Source organism: Pteropus medius, unplaced genomic scaffold, assembly GCF_902729225.1.
Source record: "Pteropus medius unplaced genomic scaffold, Ma_sr-lr_union100, whole genome shotgun sequence".
Classification (NCBI taxonomy): domain Eukaryota; kingdom Metazoa; phylum Chordata; class Mammalia; order Chiroptera; family Pteropodidae; genus Pteropus; species Pteropus medius.
This window is the reverse complement of record NW_024340700.1, coordinates 46,785-68,274: the sequence shown is the minus strand read 5'-3', so window position 1 is coordinate 68,274 and position 21,490 is coordinate 46,785. Positions and strand designations below refer to the sequence as shown.

General features: G+C 35.4%; 1 protein-coding gene across 3 annotated transcripts; it reads right to left on the bottom strand.

Moving 5' to 3' along the window:
- Positions 1-38: 38 nt before the first annotated feature.
- On the bottom strand, positions 39-21,075 carry RNF146 (ring finger protein 146). Of its 3 annotated transcripts, XM_039880972.1 has the most exons (4): positions 20,966-20,981; positions 18,832-18,941; positions 11,297-11,404; positions 39-1,961 (listed from the first exon to the last, which is right to left on the bottom strand). In XM_039880972.1, coding segments are annotated over exons 3-4 (1,080 nt in total). In that variant the 5' UTR covers positions 11,299-11,404; positions 18,832-18,941; positions 20,966-20,981; the 3' UTR covers positions 39-883. The 3 variants fall into 3 exon arrangements, with proteins under 3 accessions (XP_039736906.1, XP_039736898.1, XP_039736915.1); XM_039880964.1 differs by lacking the exon at positions 18,832-18,941 and having other exon boundaries at positions 20,966-21,075; XM_039880981.1 differs by lacking the exon at positions 18,832-18,941 and having other exon boundaries at positions 20,797-21,021.
- Between the last annotated feature and the right edge of the window lie 415 nt (positions 21,076-21,490).

Below are 21,490 nucleotides of genomic sequence, written 5' to 3'. Positions count from 1 at the left end.
GTTATTTAAGAAATTGGTCTCATAGGCTTTAATTTAGGTTTATTTCTGTACATATGTATGCTATGCACATTGCCTATACTATATTCTCTGAAGAAATCAAACTTCTCTGAGCAGGTATCTTATTTAGGCTGAATACCACCAACTGAAACCACATTTTTAGTGACCTCTGGGCACCAATAAAATGTTTCCACCCCCTTTCCAGACTCAAACGAGACATTATTTTTGATAAACTCTAATGTTTATTAAATTATAAATTTTGTAATCAAAAAGAAAAGTGTGGATCAAGAGAAACCTCAAACTACAAGGAATAAACAGCAAAGTCTATGGAAACATGAAGTGTGTTATTGACAAGATTCTGAAACTTATGTTATTAGGTGTTTTCTTTACATTTCCATTTCAGTAACTTTACTATTAAATATTTTTTGTCTATTTTAAAATCCCAAATTCACATCTATTCTCACATTAATTAAGCTTCCTGTTAAAACTGATACCAGACATCTCATAGGTGCCAAATTTTAGTAATGGTTTTATATCAATCCATGCAGAAAAATAAGACAAAATCCAAGAGTAAGATGGGATCATTAATGCACAGATCATACACACACGCTGGCCAAAAGAACTGAAATTTAAAAAACTATAAAATAAACAGACCTCAAAAAAAACTGGGTTATTACTAAACAGCTCTCAACTATTAACACCCAAGTTCCTTATATTAAATAAATTTCTCAACAGAGACATGTTAGACATTTTAATTACAGGTCTATCCTTCCTATACCCCTTCCCACCCTAACTCCCAAAATGTACTACAAGGGATGAGTATGTTATGTGGGCAGAAATTTACAGATAACCTTTTTAACCTTGAGCATGGAGCTAAGACTTTTATTTAAACTTCGGTTACTGTGCACTGTCCATCAGGCCTTCTAGATCTGACACTGGCACTCACTGTTCCACCCCCTGCTACTGATCGATCAGGTCCTGATCGATCTGATCGATCAGATACTGTCTGGTTTGCATTAGGAACCAAAAGTCTCTGAGTCAAGGAGTGCTGTGCAAGAAGCGCTGATACGTCTTCACTATCACTACTGGCATCAGATTCGGTTTCTTCAATGGAGGTGTTTGGCGCTGGTACCCTGCTTGAAGATGGTAATTCATGATCTTCTTCTCCTTCCCCCCTATGACTCCTTTCAGCCAGGCTGTCTCCAGTGAGTTGTAAATGAGCAAGAGAGTCTTCCAGAGAAGTGCTTGTATCAGGGGATGGTGTTGCAGGGCTTGTTAACTGACCATCTACTGATGTCAGGGGCCTTACAGAAGAAGACACTAGAGGCTGAACAGAAGCTCCACTCTGTGCTGACACACTGTCCGCTCCGTCAGCAGAGCTCTCTCTTGCTAGGTTTACGGTATTAGCATCACAGTCCAGCCTAAGTCCGGCTACTCCCTTCTTTGGTATATCTATTATATCCCGCTTAATCTTCCTGCGACGTCCATGTTCATTTCGCCTATACTGAACCATATTTTCGAGATCAGCAACATATAGAAACCCGGCAATTAACATTTCAGTGCTCTTTTTACCTTTGGAAAAAGCATCTTCCAGCTCTCTACTTGTGCGTTCATCGTACTGCCACCACCCATTTCTTCCTTCATAATACCATGCATGTTCACCATTTCCTCTACTCGCTGCCTTGAGTTCTTCTGGTGACAATAAGGTTGGCTTATCAAGGAAATCCTCTGGAATTTCTTGTCGACAGAGGGCACATCGCTTTCCAAGCCATGAAGCTCCCTTTACACACAGATAGCAAAAAACATGCTTACAGGGCAGACTGACTGGGTGAACACATGTTTGCAGACAAATGGCACATTCGGGGACAGTTAAAGACTGTGCAGTATTAGAACAGGACTCATTCGCTTTCCTGTTCGTAGGAAGCATGTTTATTGAGTGATCAATTTCACCACAGCCAGCCATCCTAAGACAGTGAAAGAAAATACATAACATTAAAATCATGTTTTAACTCATAATATCTTAATTCAACAATTCAGAAAACATTTATTAAGCACCTATATGTAAGCCACATACTAGACAATGGGGATACAAGAATGAAAAGAAAAAAACTCTAATTTGTATAGAAAAATCTTTTTGGTTTGTATGTCATTAATTTTTACTTGTGGGAGGTAAGGAGGCACACAAATGTTAAGCCAAAAATAAAATGCAACTAAGGTATAGATTTTAAATACCATTTCTATTTAGTCACAGACCTTGTGACACAATTAAATGCAAAGATATAAAAACGTATACGCCATTCTAGATTGACTTTGACAATCAGTTGGAAAGTAAAGAAACAGAAAATGGCTAAAAGTAACTTGGATCACAATTACGGAAAGTAACAATTCTGTAGCTTTTTAGGATATTACTAACTGGTAATTTTACAAATATTATTACATATAAATAAACTTAGTACTTGACAAGTAGACCACAAGAAATTAAGACTAAAGCTGAAAATCCAGAAGTTCCCTATCCCTGCTGCATATCTGAAAACACTGGTTTAAAACAGTCATTTCATTCCATGAAACACTCTTCTAATGGTCTCTTTTTTGTTGTTGTGGCCTTTTTTCTAAACCATATGCTCTTCTTGCTGTATTCTTTGAAGATGATTTCATCTATACTCATGGCTTCAATTGTTACTTGTATACAAAAAGTTTACAAATTGATATCAACGGCCCAGGTCTCTCCTTTCAGCTCTAGACCTGTACTTCTAATTGCCTATTTTATTTTATTTACTAATTTTATTGGGGGTGACATTGGTTAATAAAATTATATAGGCCTCAAGTGTACAACTCTATAATAAATCTGTATATTGTATTTTGTGTTCAACACCCAAAGTTAAATTTCTGTCACCATATATTTGACCCCTTTATCCTAACCTACCTCCCCCACTCCCCACTTTCCCTCTGGTAACCACTAAACTGTTGTCCATGTCCATGAGTCTCTGTTTATCTTGTTTGTTACTCTCAGATTGATATACCACATGTAAGTGAAATCATACAGTTCTTAACTTTTTCTGACTTATTTCACTTAGCATGATAATCTTAAGATCCATCCATGTTGTTCAAATGACAGTATTTCATCTTTTCTTATGGCTGAGTAATATTCTATTGTTTATATGTACAACTTCTTTATTTAATCATCTATGGAAGGACACTTGAGTTGTTTTCAGTTGTCTGCATATTTTAGATCTCTTCTTGGATGTCCTGAAGGCACAAAAACAGAACTCGTGATGTTTCCTCCTTACTTACTCCCTAAAAAGCCCTCCCCTCCCATGATAGCACTGTCAATCAGCCTTTTCAAATTAGAAATCCATCACTGAAACTGCCCTTCTCTTATCTTTCCCCCATTCAAAATATCAGAGTCCTATCAATTTTATCTCCTAAATATCTCCTGAATCATCTACTATTCATCTCTACCCTTCCCTAGCCACCAAGTAAACATTGTTTATTTAATCACTGTGCATGCCTTTTAATTGGTCCAATCCTACCTTTGCTTAAAAAGTTGATTTTGGGACAAAGACCAGGATCTTTATGCCCTGCATGGTCTGGCCCCCACCTCTGATAACAGCCTCATCTCACATCAACCTTCTCTTTGATCAGGCTTCCAACTGTACTGGCTACTCTCTCCAATAGTAGGTTTTCTCTGTCGAACATTTCCCCACTTCCTGCCTCCCATGCCCCCACCATGGGCAAACTACCATCCATTTTATATTTCTCTATGTTTCTATGACTAGGTCAAATCACACTTTTTTTTTTAACTTCTTACTACCATGTCCTTCTCATTCCTAACACTTTTCAGAATTGCAATGTTATATCTATTTGTGATTATTTTGTTAATGTCAGTCTTCCCCACAGGCAGGCGGGTTTTATAAGGACAGGGTACAACTCAAGTCACTTTTGCCTCATCTCTCTATTCCCATACAGGAGGTGGCAGATAGAGAACACTCAAATATTTGCTAAGAAAACTAATGTTTTTTCCAAAGAAGAATATGAATATATTATAAAATAGATTTTTGGGGTTTTATTTTATTTTAAATAATATTATGTTAAACCAGCTGAATGATAAACACTTTTTAAAAAGCATTTAGTTATACATACTTTAGGAATAAATAAAAATTCTGTCAGTGCACTTAAAGATTAGCCCTGAAGCAGCATGCTGAAGACATTATAACAAAAAAATTGCAGATGGCCAAGGAAGGATAACTTGAATCAAGGCAGCTGTTATACAAGACCAATGCTAGATAAGAAATCTAAAAACCTGAGAATTGCTCCTCCCTTATTACTTACATACTCTTATTACTTAAAATCCCTTAGTCAAAATTTCCTTATTTGAAAATCAGAGTTTACAATACTTAGGTGAGAATAGCTAAAAAAATAAATAAATAAAATAACAACAATAATAAATGCTTTGTAATCACTAAAACTTCACAAATGTTAAAATCTTCTAAGAACAAGGGAGAAAATGACATATCAAAGTTGCCCTGAAGAGGCAAGAAAGCGGAGAAAAAAGAAAAAAGACAAGATTTGTCAAACTGGATGTATGGAGCTTAAACACTGGCATAAAATTTGGAACTTCTCCCTTACTGATTCAGATAAACATTTATTAAACAACTACTATGGTCTATGTACAATGTTAAGTATCGATGGATCTAAAGATGAATAAGACATACACCTACTCTATAACAAGGAAAATACATGTAAGCAAGCAGATAATCACAATATGGCCTGATTCCTGTAAAATGTGTTAAGATACTTATTAAAAATAATAATGACAAGAGAGATGAGAGAATGCATATAGGTTAGAAATTCTGGGATGCTGAGCAGGCTGGGGAGTGGAAGAGATTCAAGGCAGAGACAAATAAGCAAAGGAGATCAAGCTTTAAGATAAACAGAAGCCAAATCATGAAAGCTTTATTGTGCCCTGATGAAGAAATATCTGATTTGATTTATCCCACTGTAAGAGGAAACCACGGATATTGTAGAAGGGGAAAAAATATTAGAGGGAGTGAACAAATGGTAAGTTATCTCTCTGTACCAGTGGATTATGCCTCTTTAAATACAAAGAATTTAAACTTTAATCATCATAAAGATCTTTGCTTTTTTCTAAGACCAAACACTCTGAAGTGGGTCCAGTGGTTACAAAAGGTCCAGTAGTCAATAAAAATGTTTACACTTATCAAAACTTGAAAAATACTCTTAAGGTTTTCATCAGAGCACATCTTATCAAACAACAATCCATTCTCTTACTGCTTTTCCTATGTTCTTCATTCCACAATAGGCAAAGTTCAAAATCACAGTTTTTTAAAAGACTATTTGGAGGTAAACCCTTGCATTTAAAGATCTTGTAACTTAAGTTACAAGTAAAAATACACATATCTCAACTGAGGGTCAATGAATGACCCCACCAATTTTCTCTAAAAAGAACTGGCTGTGCACAGCACATTTTGTTAGGCTCTCAATAACACATATGCATTTCTTAAACACAAAATGTTAGTACTTCTCAAAATGGCAAGAGACAGAGTACTACATATTTCATGTATTGTTTGGCAAAAGATTCAGAATACTTTTGTCTACCCAGGCATCTTTACACTGTGGTAACAGTCTATGTACATTAATTTCAATTCTGCCGAATACTATAAATAGTGCCCAATGTACATTTAGGACGTTTAAAGAAAAAAACAAATCACACACTCACATCACAGCTTCTGGGACTTCAGTTTTCTCCCAGTAAAATGGAAACAATGTTGTGACTCAAAGTTATTGTAATGTGACGGACAATAAATTAAATGAAAGCATAAAATTGCATTTGAAAGCTTCTACAGTTATCAAATATGTGTCACTACACAATATATAATAAATACTTGAAAACTGATTTTAGCTTCTAACTTTTCCATTTATTGGCAAAAGTTATACACAGGTCAATCTCAGGAAAAGAACAACTCTGGAAATAGTTTTAAGGGACTGGCTACCTAGTTTTAATTCATCAGGTCCTACTGCTACATTTTAGTTTCAGGATAACTTTAAACATTTTGGTAAACTTTAAGCATTCTGGTAACAAAAAGAACTAAAATTAGCTGTAGAATGAGAGAACAATAAGTATATGCTTTCATCCCTTTCAATTTAGGTCAAAGAAATTAGTTGTCAGTGAAATTCTTGAAAATTCTTTTAAAAATTGTCCATATTTATTTAAAGCCCTAATTGAGAAAAAGAAAATAAGCCATCTATCCACAAATAATAATTTAACTGAGTAAGAAAGATGTTTGATTCTACTCATAACACAAAATAGAGAAATGGGATAATGTTCACTACTCTGGAAAAATAATAGCAACATCTTATATACAATAAATCCAAATCCTAAACTATCTAGGTTCCTTCCAGGCAAAGGACAGGCTGATAAATGTAAAATCTTAAAAAGAAAAATTAAAGCCTGGTAAAATGTAAAGAAACCATCTAACTTGGATGAATGCCTTATTTAAAAAAAAAAAAAAATACATAATAGACCCCGACGCTGTTGTATTTGTCAACCTAAAAAGTCAATTTTCCATCAGCTGCAGTTAGCTCATTTACAAAAGAAGAAAAATTTTAACCTAAAAACATTACTCTCCACTCTTAATATGATCAATAACTTATATGACCCTTACTCTTAAATGCACAAATAAACCTAAACGTATAATTTCAACACTAAAAAAAGCAATTCCAACCGTTCCAGGGGAAGGCATGAACTGTAAAAGTAACACTTTGCAAGGCAAAACAATTCTGTTTGGGCAGGTATTCTCATTGTAATGAAGTCAAGTTGGCTAAACGTCATCAAAAAACAAACGGACAACGGGCAGCTAAAGTTTTATTATTACAACTGAAGCACTTTCAGCTATCAATTTGCCATAGAAAATTTTAAATTCTGATTCTGTTTAGCCTACCAAGTATACTGTTAGTCTAACTAAGAAATTGGAAGAAAACTTAGTAAATACTTCTTACATAATTCTTGATGAGGCACATACAGTGGACAAGATAAAGACGAAGAAACCCAAATCACTAGGCTACCTATAAGATATACTTCAAAGTTATTTTCATCACAGTTTTAATCTAACCTACACAGTCTCTGTTTTGCATAGTTTTAATGATCTTCAAATAGTTTAAAGGCTAAATGTGTGTGCAGATGATATACCAATAGGTAAATAAGAAATGCTTACCCCCTCCCTTTGTTGTAGAGCAAACCTTTGATAGTTAATGCTAATCAAAGAGAAGTATTCTCTAACAAAAAGTCTTAGGAAACTCCAGAGGTGTTTTGAAAAAGGGAATTTATTTTCTGGTTATTAAATTAATTTAATATGCAGAAATTTCAAGTAAAGTCAGTCCAACTCTGCCGAACAACATAATATATCACTCGTTTTCAAAGACAATTTTACTAGTTGAATTCTTAGAGTGATATTATAACTTTTAAGCATAAATCCTATTCCTTCTAAAGAAGACAGAAGGATATGGAAATCTTAGGTACTCAGATGTTGTTTACTCTTCTTGAAGACAGTCAGTCAAAAGAAAGGTAAAATTACATAAATAAAAAAGGTTTTTTAGCTTATATAGTATTAAATGACTTTACAGCCAGCAATAAAAATTCCAAATATTAAAAACCATATTTTTAAAACTCTGCGCTCAGAATCTAATTACAAATGCAAAAAAGGGAACAAAGAACAACTTCACACACCACCTTTTTATAAGTACAGGCCTATCAAAAAAGAATGTCATCTTCCTTCCCAAAACTATGACTACTAAGAAAATTTCTTGAATCTTTAGCTCTGCTGTAATGTGAAGAGTTTGAAATTTAATACAAGTTTAACATTCTTTAAATCTAATCAAAATTTTAATTAAAAATTTAAATTTAACAATGACCATTCCTGAATCCTTGAGACAAAATTCTTAACTTTCATTTTGTATAGTCTTGTAAATGCTGTGTTTTAATCTTAGTTGTGTCTCCTGATGCATATTTTTATTACATTAAAACAACTAACATTTATTGTATAATATGTGCCAGGCACTGTCTGAAGCACTTAACATCTAATCTTCATATTATCCTATACAACTGGTCCAGTATTTTCCTTATTTTTCAGATGAGAAAAATGAGGTACAAAAAGCTCAGGTGATAGGACCAAAGCCACAGATTCAGTTCATAAGTGATTGAGCCTGTTTCAAATCCAGGTGGCCTGACTTCACAGTCTACTCTCAACTGCTACAGAGGCTGCCTCCAAAATAATGATGATTATCCAAACATAAGAATCGCATTAGTAATTTTAGGAAAGACAAAGCTTCAAGAAGTTACTAAGAAATTTCAGACTGATAAAGGAATGAAATTTATATCACCTGCCTCAAGAGCTCTCTGTCATTTTCAATATTTCTCTGTATTCCCTTTCAGTTTTGAATAGAGTATCTGAGCATCTACAATGCCCATGGCATTAGGAAGGAGATGAATACTACTAATTGATATCAAAGTGTAGGAGCAGATAAGTTAATGAACACATGTATTACTTACTGGTTTTATGAGAGGCAATAAGAGATACCAGGAAGCACAAAGGAAGAAATGGTAACCAGCAGGTAGGGGATAAATATATTTTGAATTGATGAAAAGTACTATGCAATAAGAGCTACAAAGACTTTTACATTATGCTACCTTTATGAGTTTAAACATTTATTGTAAATACAGTTCTTAAACATTTTCAGATTTCAGCCCTTATTCAGAATTTGGTATCTTACATGTAATTTCAGGAGGTTCGAGAATCTCTAAAAAGGTGAGAACACCTAAGGAGGCAGCAGAAATTCACTGAAGGGTTTTATATTACGAAATGAGTCAGTTTAGTAATTTGTCATGATCATCTGGACAGCAGTTTGGAGGAAGACTTAGTGGCATGGGGCTAAGAAGAAACTAATATTCATAGTAATCTAGATATAATGGGAGGGAGGGTGCTATAAGGTTCCAGAAATACTAAGGAAATAGAAATAAAAACATTTGGCTACTGATGGATGGTGGTACTATCCTTCAAGATTCAGAATTTGAGGAGTTATGTCTCAGACATAATGACTTTGAGATATTTATAAAGTCACCAGATGAAGACAAGCAGATGACAGTTGAATTTACTTAGATTTCTTTGGTACTCTGTATTCAAAAAGTCAACCTCAATACTTTTTAGGCACCTGAAATCAAGCATGACTAAAAACAAAATTATCTGCTTCCTTAAATCTCCATCTTCTTCTTTTGATCTTAGATAAAACTTAGAACCATCCTCATTGTTTCCTTATTCCTTGGCCACTTCTCATTCCTATGACAGAAACTTCTTTGGAACTTGTCTCCCTCATTCCCAAAGGCTGTGACCCTAAATCTGGCCTCTTGGACACACTTATACAGAATACTGACCTCCCAAGTGGCCTCCATGACTTCAGTCCTTTCTCCCTTTCATCTTTTCTCAGTTCAATCATATCTAATTAGTCTTCTCTCCATTTGATCTTCAATAGTTTTCTACTGCCTATATAATCTAATCCAATTTCCTAGGCACTGGTTTTCAAGTACACTGACACAAGTAAAACAGGCTTAGTTAAAATCCTGGCTCTGTATTTATTTTATGTTACCCAAAACAGCATTTCTCAAAATTTTCTGAGTAAGAATTAGCTGGTATATTCTCTCCTGGAAATCTGGATGTATCTGGGTTAGAGTCTAAAAACCTGTGTTTTGTTTAACAAGTGCCCCAGGGTATTATTCTCAGAGAAATCTGTAAACACTGATAAATAATTTCATCTCCTCAATTCTGTTTCTTCATCAGTAAATAAGGATACTACCATCTTTCGCATTGATTAGATTCAATAATCTAAGTAAAATACCCAGTAAGAACCGGGTAATATAGTAGGTACTAAAGAAACACTCATTCCCTTTATTAAAGTTTTTTCTCCCACCCTGCTTTCACATTTAGGATTGTGCCCTGACTCCCCTAAAATGCCTTGAGGTTTAAGCAGCTGTGCCCCTCCTCATTCCTTCGGCTCGAAAACTATTTCCTAATTTTCTTAGCCAAAATTCTATTCATTCTTTAAGACCAAGCCAAAAGTTCTTCTGTTCATTCTGAATCTTTCATGCGGAATAAATTTTATCAGGTCTAAAGCATTTTATTGCTACCTCAATATGGCATTTCTTCCATTGTTTAATGATTAGTTATATATCTGTCTCACTTGGTAGATCATAGTCTAGCTCGATGGCCAACACCTAGACTACCTGACCTACAGGATTAGACAGACAGATGGACAGACAGACATGCGACAGACTGATACAGATAATATATGAATAGGATTAAATAAAAAATATATTTGCCCCAATTGTAAAGAAAAATGCTTATTTGTTTAATTTTTTTAATCAAATTCTCAATACTTAAGATATGGTCATAGTTTTAACGAGAGTAAATAATCAAAGAATCATATTGGAAAAGAAAAGCAATAACTACATATCAAACTGGGTAAACATGTGAAATAGTATCTACGAGGGTCACTCTCTTGTCCAGTATTTTAAACACTGTAACTACTGAGACTGTAAAAGTCAGCAAAATATTCACTGCATTTTTCACGAGTGACATCGAGTTGGGCAGTGTTCATATTAACTTAGAAAATGGAAATATTTTTATTGTGTGAGAACGTTTCATCCAGAATAAAGTTTAACATGGGTAAGATCAAAGTAGTATAACATTTTATACTGTATTTCATATAGACCAAATGATAGGAAAACAACTAGTAAACTGAGGACTAGAGTGAATTAAATACAAATTAAAATGCAATAATGTACAAAATTTTTTAAAAGATCAATTCATTAAAAAAAATCCATTCAATTTAATGAAACTAGTTTTTAATAACTAATGTTTATAACCTGTAAGTCTCAATAATTTATAAAAGCTGATACTGTCTACCTAGCTTGATTATTTAATTACTATGTAAAGAGAAAGTAGAACTTAGAAGAAATTGGAGATTTTTCCAGTTTTTTAGGCTTCTACAAGCAAATTTTCTGTCTTCAGGTTTCACTTTTTACAGAGATATTTTCCCTATGAGGAGATTTTTAGATATCTACAATATTATTTGGTGTGAATAAAATTGCTAACTCAACAAAAAATCTAAAAATCAATACAGAATATTCATTTTGTATAATTTAAAATATGACAGATATTTGATTTACTTCATTTCAAACCAGTCTACTTAACTTACTGCAGCTTTGAAAAAATCACGATGCCATACTTACATTTCTATTACAGATCCCACAGATGCTTGTCACAAAAATAAAATATCATCTTCACCAGCAGTCAGCCAGTTTGCAGTACTTTCTCTTCCACTGCTGGTTCATTTTGTGCTACAAAAGAAAAAATTTCAACATCAACTTCTCTACAGACTAATTAAGATCAACAAAATTAGTCAATAATGTATGATCCTTTCATTTAACAAAATTCAGTGGTAAATTTTATCTTACAAGTGAAAAAATTTCAAGATGAAGATGTCTGCTTTCACCACTACTATCCAGCATTATACTGGAAGTTCCAGCCAGAGCAATTAGACTTGAAAAAGATCTGAAAGGCATACAAATTGGTAGGAAAGTTAAACTAACTCTATTTGCAGAGATAGTAAAACTACTATTTCCATATAGAAAATCCCCAAAAATCCCCAGAGCTACTAGAGCTAGTAAACAAATTCAGCTAAGTTGCAGGTTGCAAGCTCAATGTACAAAATGTCAGTGGTGTTTCTATATCCAGCAGTCAGCAATCCAAAAAGGAAATCAAGAAAGCAATTTAATTTATAATAGTTATCTAAAACAATAAAATACCTAGGAATCAACTTAACCAAGGAGGTGAAAGACCTGTACACTGAAAACTATAAAACTCTGCTGAAAGAAATTAAAGAGCTAAATAAATGGAAAGACAAATAGTATTCATGGACTGAAGACTATGAAGATGACTACACTACCCAAAGTTCTCCACGGTCAACGTATTTCTTACCAAAATTCCAACAGCCTTTTTTGCAGAAATGGAAGAACCAATTCTCAAATTCATATGAAATTGTGAGGGGCCCGAAACAGCCAAAACAATCTTAACCAAGTTGGAGAACTCACAATTCTCGATTTCAAAACTTACTACAAAGTTACAGTAAAAAGACAATGTAGTACTGGCATAACAAAAGACAAATACATGAATAAAAGAGAGTCCAGAAATAAACCCACACAGTCTATAGCCAACTGATTTTCAAAAAATGTGCCAAGTCCATTCAATGGGAAAAGAATGGTCTCTTTAACAAATGCTGAGACAACTGAATTTCCAAATGCAAAAAAAGAATGAAATTAGACCCCTACTTCACACCATATACAAAATTAACTCAAAATAGATCAACAACCCTAATATAGAACATAAAACCATACAACTCTTAGAAGAAAACATAGGGGTAAATCTCCATAATCTTGGATTTAGCAATGGATTCCTAGATATGACACCAAAAGCATAAGCAATATAAAACAGAAAATGAACTTCATCAAAATTAAACTTTTGTGCACTGAAGGACATTATCAAGCAAGTAAAAAGATAATCTACTGAATGAAAGAGAATATTTATAAATCACATATCTGAAAAGAGTTTAATATCCAGAGTATATAAGGAATTCCTACAACTCAACACCAAAAAGACAAAAAAAATTTAAAAAATGGGCAAAAGAGTTAAATAGACATTTCTTCAAAGATCTAGAAATGGCCAATAAGTACAGGAAAATCTGCTCCACATGATTAGTCATTAGGGAAATGTAAGTAAAAACTACAATTATATGCCATTTCACATCTACTAGATGGTTATATTTTAAAAAAATAACAAGCATTTGACGAAGATGTGAAAAAACTGGAACCCTTGTACACTGTCAGTGGAAATGAAAAATAGTACAGTCACTGTGACAAGTTTGGTGGTTCCTCAAAAAAGTTAAACATAGAATTACCATATAACCCAATTCTACTCCCAGGTATATAACTAAAGAAATTAAAAACAGGGACTCAAACACATACTTGTACATTAATGTTCTTTGCAGTTATTCACCGAAGTCAAAAGGTGGACACAATCCAAGTGGCCATCAACAGAAGAATGGGTAAACAAAATGTGGTATATAAATGGAATATTACTCAACTATAAGAAGAAACGAAGTTCTAATACATGCTACAACATAGATGAACCTTGAAAACATTATGCTAAATGAAATAAGCCAGACACAAAAAGAAAAATGTATGATCCCACTTACATGAAATACTGAAAATAGACAACTTTTCAGACAGTAAGTAGATTAGGGGTTACCTGGAGCTAGGGAGAAATACTGAAAATAGACAACTTTTCAGACAGTAAGTAGATTAGGGGTTACCTGGAGCTAGGGAGAAGAGTACAAAGAGTTATTGTTCAATAGGTACAGTTTCTATTTGAGGTGATGAAAACACTGTGGAAATATATTGTGGTGATGGGTGCACAGTACTGTAAATGTAATGACACCGAATTGCACACTTAAAAATGATTAAAATGGTAAATTTTACATTATTTTTATTTTACAATAAAAAATTATTTTAAGTGAAACAAGCTCTATATGCACAAGGTAGCCCTCATGCAATGTATTTTAGTCACTGCTTTCCTACAAGGAGGTGGTGTGTGCAAAGTCAAGGTCATCACATTAACTAGGACTTCCTGCTATTTATATGTACGTCCAAATTTACAACCATTAAGCCAGACTTCTCTCAAGATGTCTCTTGTCCCGGGAATCCGCAGGCACCAACCAAAACATGATCTCAGTAATTAATCCTTTCTTCTCATTTAATATTTCCTCCTGCCACTTCACCATGCCCACTGGAGGAGGCATCATATTACATAGAAATTAAAATCAAGCACACATGATGACTAATGAGATAATGGGCCTCACAGTAACCACAAGATAGGAGAAATTTGAATCTCTTTTCAGTTCCATGTACCTCTCATAGTGCGGGAATCAATCTGAGAAATTTGGGATTTTAGTGTTTAAAGATATTTTTAATATGACATGGCCTTAAAAGACAAGTCAGCTTATCCCACCAAATGTCTAACAGAACAAACAATAATCTGTTTCAAAACTGGAGAATTTTCAAAGTAACTGACTAAAGATTTCTAGACTTTTTGTTTTATTCTGACTTTAGAACTTAGTCTTTACATAATACAGACTCCATTATCCTGACTCTTCCACCTGCCCAACCCTTCCACTTTACCTTCTAGATGCCTACAACTTCAATGGCACCACACAAGACATTCATTTCTCTCCTGCAGCCTACCTAAAACAGAAACTGCCCATTTTCACATACAGGCCAAAAGAAAACATTCTACTATTGTAACATCATTACTCTTAACGAAACACTTACTTGAAGTCTACCATTGGCTATAATCCCCTACATCTGTTCTCTCTTAGCCTTTTAGGCAATGACTTAATCTTCTCACTACTAGCCATCCTCTTCATCCTAACTCCTGACACATCACTATGAGCCTATTTAAATAGCCTTGAGACTGAACCATACAACAACCAACTCAGAGGTTCTGAAACTTGCCCCATTGTGGCTGCTTAGAAATATGCATTCTTATGCCCTAGCCCTAGAAATTCTAGGCAAAAAGACATGGGTTTAAGCCCAGGAATCTCATTTCATCTGATACTGATACAGATGGTCCTTTGAACACAATCTGAGAAAGTGTCCTGTTTTCAATTCCTAAAATCCTAAAATTCAATGAACTTCACCCCTCTCCTCCAGCAATGAAATATGATGGCCAAATTTGGAACTAGATGCCACCTAAAACTGCTGCTTCTCTAAAATCTTAATCTCACTCTCAGATCACAAGTTCTGGACCTCCCAGTTCACTTAATCACTCATTCCCACACCTGCTCTTTAATTTTAGAGGGACCTCTAGCCTCTTGATCACCTTTCCTTTATGCAGTTTCTGACCTCCCCCCCCGGCCCCGCCCCCGTCCACCCAATCTGGAGCTCAACCATTTTTTCTTCCACAGAATCCTAAACTCCCTCCTGTCTCATGTGCACATACTCCACAAACCCCCATCTCTACATGAATCTTACAATGTGACATCTCAACTCGCATGTCTTAACCAATGAGTGCTGGAGAAAACAGAAAATTCTTTTTCTCAACCCTTCTCCAACTAACTACACCAAATTTTGTCAATTTTCTACTTTCTTGCCTTGCTAGTGCTGTAGTTTAGACATACATCATTTCTCAACTAGATTACTGTACGGCCTGATTATCTTGCTTCTGTGTCACCCCTCAAATTTATTCACTAAGCCTCTGATACATTTAAAAGCCAAAATGGACCTCTCATACATGAAGCTCTCTATTGCCTTTTCAACCTATACAATAAAGACAAAGCTCCTTAGGACCACATTCAAAGGCTTTAATGACCTGAAACCTAAATAACTTTCTAGCAAATTATCTATCTCCCACAACCACTTTCACTTGAATACTCTAGTTATACCACATTACTCATAGTTCTCCAAATTTCTTTGTAGTTCCGCATTTCCTCCTGTCTGTACAGTCTATCTCTTTCACAGTTTGTGAATGGAACTGCCATTTTATCACCAAAAAATTATTCCCTCCCCTATATTTTGTATATTCTTCTATTAAACCATGAGCCCCCGTGGATAGGAGCTGTGTTTATATCTCTAAGTGGCCAGTGCACTGTCAATAAGTTTTGTTGACTTGAACTGATATTTCTTGGATGAATGAAAAGCTAACTTTCTAAAATAACTGTTGAGACAAATAAAATATTGAAAAACTAAATTTACCCACAAGAAATATTTCAGTTTAAACTGTGACCAAGGCACTCGATCACAAAAGATATAAAGATATCTAAGTTCTAATCCTTTCTTTAAAGAACTTAAAATCTGAAGGAGTTAACTAATTTACAACTATAGGATTCAAGCCATCTTTATATCTTTTGACAAACAACACAATTTACTCAGCTATTATTCACTGGCAATGAATTCTCCAGAATGCAGATAAAAATCCAAGAATAAAACCGACTTTAGCAAACCTTGCAAGCTACGATGACTTTTCCAATTTCTATATCCCATGGATAATTTTCAAAGTAGACTCTTAATGGATAACAGAGGAAAGAAAATCAACTAAAATCCATATAATAATCTAGAATTTAACTATGCAAACTGTTATCCCCAATGAGCAATATCAGTATTACCTGGCAGCTCTTTACAAATGAAAAATCTGGAGCCCCACTCCACACCTCCAGAATCAGATATTCAGTTGATTCATATGCATATTAAAGTTCAGGAAGCACTAGTAGACCCATATCATTGAAACCCATATCATCTTCAAAACGACTTTGTGAAATATGACTATACTCATTTTATAAATGAGGAAACCCAAGTCCACAAGGATTTAACTCTAATCACAAAGTTGTCAATATTGGGAGATGGGATTTAAACTCAGGAATCTTTAAAAAGATATTTTCTTCAATGTACTGTATCTCAGAGAAAAGGTCTAGAATAACAATATTTAAGAGAAATATGATGTAAGCCATATATGTAAATTCAAATTTTCTATTAGCCACATTAAGAATAAAAAGAAACAGGTAAAATTACTTTTAAAAATATTTTTTATTTAACCAAGGAGTGTTAATGGGGAAAATATATTCAAAACATTACCATTTACAAATGTATTCAATATAAAATTATTGTGATATTTTACATTCTTATATGTGTGTGTACACACTTTCAAATCCAATATATATTTTACAATGATAGCACAACTCAGTTCAGATTAGCCACATATCAAATGCTCAATATCTCCATGTGGCTAGTCGCTACCATACAGGTTTAAAATGTCTTGCATAAGGGCAGTACAGGTTTAAAATGTCTTGCATAATAACAATTATTTTTTTTTAACACAAAAATGGCAATTTACTACATAATTCTTATCAAAATTCTTTGAATAAAGAAAATGAACTCCATGTTACTTTTCTCACACCTTTGCTGGCACAGATAAAAAAGAAAATTGCATATTCTGTTGTGATCAAATTGAAAGGTTTAGGTGGTCCCAATTATGCTAAACTGATCCATTAACTAACCTCTGAGAACTACAATGCCAAATGGGCACAACATAAGGCATGGAATGAAATATTCAGAATGAGAACGTGAAGTGGCCCTCAGAAAACTTCTACATTTAAAACCAAAGATTTTTTTTTTAGACGGGGAAGGAGAGGCTTTCACTTTCAACCAAAAATAGAATAGTATAATTATAACTACAGGCCAGAATTAATTTGGTAAACATAAATAATTCATACTAATTCCTGCTACAATGCATGATTTGTAAATTATATACCAAATTCAATACTGTGTATGAATCACTACAGTAAAATTTATACAATATCTTGACATGCAAATACCAATTAGTTAATAGCTTAACGTTCCTTCTTTAGGTGCAAATTTATACAGAAATGAATTATTAGGAAGGTAACATAAAAAAAACATAAAAAGAGAAAAGATTTGAAAGTAAATTAGATATCTCTCCCTTAACAATTCTGGAGGTAAAAAAAAAAAGGTGACAGACTAAATTATAAAATACATTAAAAAGTTGAGAGATTATTGATGAATTTATATAATTTACCCAATCAATTACTATCACAAAAAATGAATACTGTACTATTTACAATTTGTGATCACTCAACAAATTCGCACTTCTATTATTTGCAATACTATTATTTTCTCCTAAAATATCTAGTATTAATTACAGTTCTACTTTTCAAGTTAGTCACAAGGTGAAAAACTAGTTTTTCAGATAGTAGATTAAAATAAATATCTTTTGTAAAGAACCAAAGATAAATATGTAAGTTAAAAAATCAAATTAGAGATATGAAGACTACCTGTACTTTTCCAACTACTAATGTTTAATAACATAGTTTTTTTACTCTTTATTCAAAATACACACAACAGAAAATGGTCTATATAAAAGCTATCAGTGACAGAAAAGAAAAATATTTCAAATCTTCCAATTTTTGGTATATACCCCCCCTTACCCCCCCCAAAAAAGAATAAAATCAAGGACTAGTGAAAGGAAGAACAGTGAGATCAGCTGTAATTGAGCAAATACATCTTAGTATTTCTTAGGAAAGAGTTCCAAATTGAGAGATATAACTAAATGCTGCAATGATTCCATATTTAGCTTTCCTTCTCATCTCCTGTTAAAACTGGGCTTAGAGAAAGCACAGGTCACAATGGGAAACAAAAGTCTTCTATGAAAACTTGTTTTAACTAAATGGGGTCTAATACTTCATTTTAAAGAACTATTTCCCTTATTGTATAGCACTTCCCTTAAAAAACATTACTAGATGGCAACCTACAGCCTTCACAATATTCACAGTCAAGCATTAGACCTTTATATTTCTCCCTCTAACATATCGGCTTTTCATTTAACAAAACGTGAAATGTGAATATGAACAAATGTTATCTTTTAATCATATCAAACAAAAGTTTCATAGTCTGCAATCATTTTGTAAATAAGGCTCTGCTAATTATCTGTGCGACCTTGGCCAAGTCATAACTCCCACATCTTAGTTCTTTTACCTTGCTCTATACTTCTGTAATTCTAAATTTTAAATATTTTAATTAACAGTTATTTAACAATAGGTTTTGTTTCAATTAACCCAAAAGGTAATAAGCCATGAACATGAAACAGTCCATAACTAAGCATAAGTGGTTGCAGCAGAATGTTAGTAAGATGGTTTCCATACCCACAAAGATTTTTCCTAATCCAGACAGTTGTTTCACAAATTCAGGTTCCTTAGGCACAATCAGAAGCCAGGCAAGAGAATGGAAAAGGTTCAGCACCTTGTTACTAACACTGGAAAAAAAAAGCATTCAAATATCCAAATGACAATCTGTCAGGCATTTTATGCTAGTAAATGGCTAATACATAAAATAATATTCACTAAACAGATCAATATTGTTAAAAGATTTAATATTGTCTTTTTCTTCTACTAAGTCAAGAAATAATTTTTCAATTCTTCAAAAAAAAATCTGCCCTATTCTGACAATTCAAGTTGGTGGAAACTGAAACAAAATATTTTATCAGTTGACACATCTCCTAAAAGATAAAACCCTGTCTATTTTTTTCTTCCTCTCAACTAATGACCAGCTCTTTGGAAATATAGTTTTCCTGATGATTATAATTCTACTAAGTTTTTAATAACCAGTAAATAACAAAACCTTCAAATGTCTACCATTATTTTCATTTTGCCCACAACTTACATTGGTCTATTTGAAACAAATTCTAAATCAAATATTGGGCTTCACAAAATGCCCAATTTATGATATACACGGCTAAACAAACACATCTAAAATCTATTTATAGAGTGGCTTTCATTCTTACAGTTTTCTAAAATGAGATTTACTTGACCTATTTTCATGTGTTTTTAGAACATCCAGGCACTCATCACAAACAATATTTGCTGGTCACAAAAACATCAAAGGCAGTATCGTTAATCCTATTTGTGTGGGTCATTTTCTTCATGTGTCCTATATACCACTTCTTTTAAAAATCTAAATATAGATTCACTTACTTAAAAAAAAGGTCTTCTAAGTTCTGTAATTATATACTTCTTTCAATGCCAATGTTATACTTTCACATCCTATTTAAAAAGTAAGCGAGGGGAAGGAAACACCTGAAATGTCAATCATGCAAAGACAAAGCGTTTTCAATCATTTCTTAGCTTTCCTCTCCCCACAACTCCACAGTTTTAACATTACAAAAATGTTAAATAAAATGTACGTATTTTCGAAATTTGAGAAATACTAAAATGGCACTTACGGAAAAGAAATAAAAACATATACGAAAACGGGAATAAAAAAAAATCTAGTTGCGAGAACGTGTGTGTAAACTCAAAACAATTTTGCAGCCTTTCTCCAGACGCCTATGGAAAATAAAATAGCGAAAACAATGGAAGACCTGTACTTTTTCAGACGGGATGAGGGTTAGAGAACTCCGTACCCAGCAACCAGAACAAAGCAACAGTCTCGGCTTTTAAAATGCACTGAGGTTTTGAAGACTCAACGGGTAATAAGAGGTATCTTACTTGTTCCGATGCTTTAATAAGAAATCAAAACAACTTAGACTATGCAGCGCTGGGTTTAACCAGGTCAAGGTGGAGGGACTACTACTCTTCGTATTAGGCAAGACCCAGACACTGAGCAGGGAGAGGGGGAGAAGGAAAAGAAAGAAGCCGCCGTAGACACTCCGAAAAGACAGAATGTAGAGACTGTACACCCTGGCTGCAATCTAACCCAAGGCCCGGGTAGAGGCCTCCATTCGGGAAACAGGGAGCAGAATATCCCCCCAAACCATCGGCGCCCCTAAATCTTGAGGCCAGAAGGTCCCTGGGTAGAGGCCTGACATCACAGCCGAAGGCAGAGGAGATGGACCTGACTGCCACCAAAGACAGCGACGAGGACCCCAGCGGAAGAGGCTGCGCAGTAATGGCCGCTACTCCGCCTCTCGCACCCCGACCGTGACCAGCTCCGGGCCGTCGCCCAGGGCAGGGGCTGCGGCGGTCGCCGGCAATGCAGAGCCCGTCACAGTCTTCTGGCCTGCGACAGCGGCCACGGCGGGGGCGCCGGGAAGGGTTGAAGCTGCCCCAGCCCATCCCGCCTTGGCACCGACAGCTGCGGCCGCGCTGGCCCAAGGGCGTCCACCTACGTACCGGCCCCTGACCCCGCCGCCGCCCCTCTCAGGCCCAGAGCGCAGGGTCGACCGGGAGCGCGTTGCGGCGGGAGGTGACACCGCGGGCCATCACTCCTCTCCCCGAGTTATGACCCCGTAGCGGCTGACTTTCGCCCTGACCCCCGCGAGGGCTTTGCCCTGTCTCCCACCTCTCCGGCCACAGCCTCGGCAGTCTCGCAGTCTTTTCTCCTCGGCCTCGGAGCCCGCAGCGGCCGGGGGCGCGCGCGGCCGTCACGTGACCGCCCGTCGCGTCGCGGGGGGCGGAGTCGCGGGGGGCGGAGTCGCGGGGGGCGGAGACGCGCGGGGCGGAAGCAGCGCCGCGCACCCGGGACCTCGCTCTAGTCCCTCCCAGCCCTAGTTCCCCCTGCCGCTCTTAAAGCGTTCGGGTGGGTACGTACCTTCTGTGTTTGGGGTTTTGCAGTTTCGCTGCCTGGATCTATTAAACTGTTTTATGTTTTGCTTTAGTTGTGATTGGGTGCAGGTTCCTTAGAGAGATTTGGGGCCGAGAAAATAAGACACGCATAGGACCAGCAGATGGTGCTACTCAGAAACCCAGCTTCGAGACCTAGTTGGATTTTAGGGTGACGAGCCCTTGGCAAAGTACTGCTTGTTCTTTAAAGAAAGAGAGGGAGGGAGGAAGAGAGAGAAAGGAGAGGGAGATGGGGCGGGGAAAG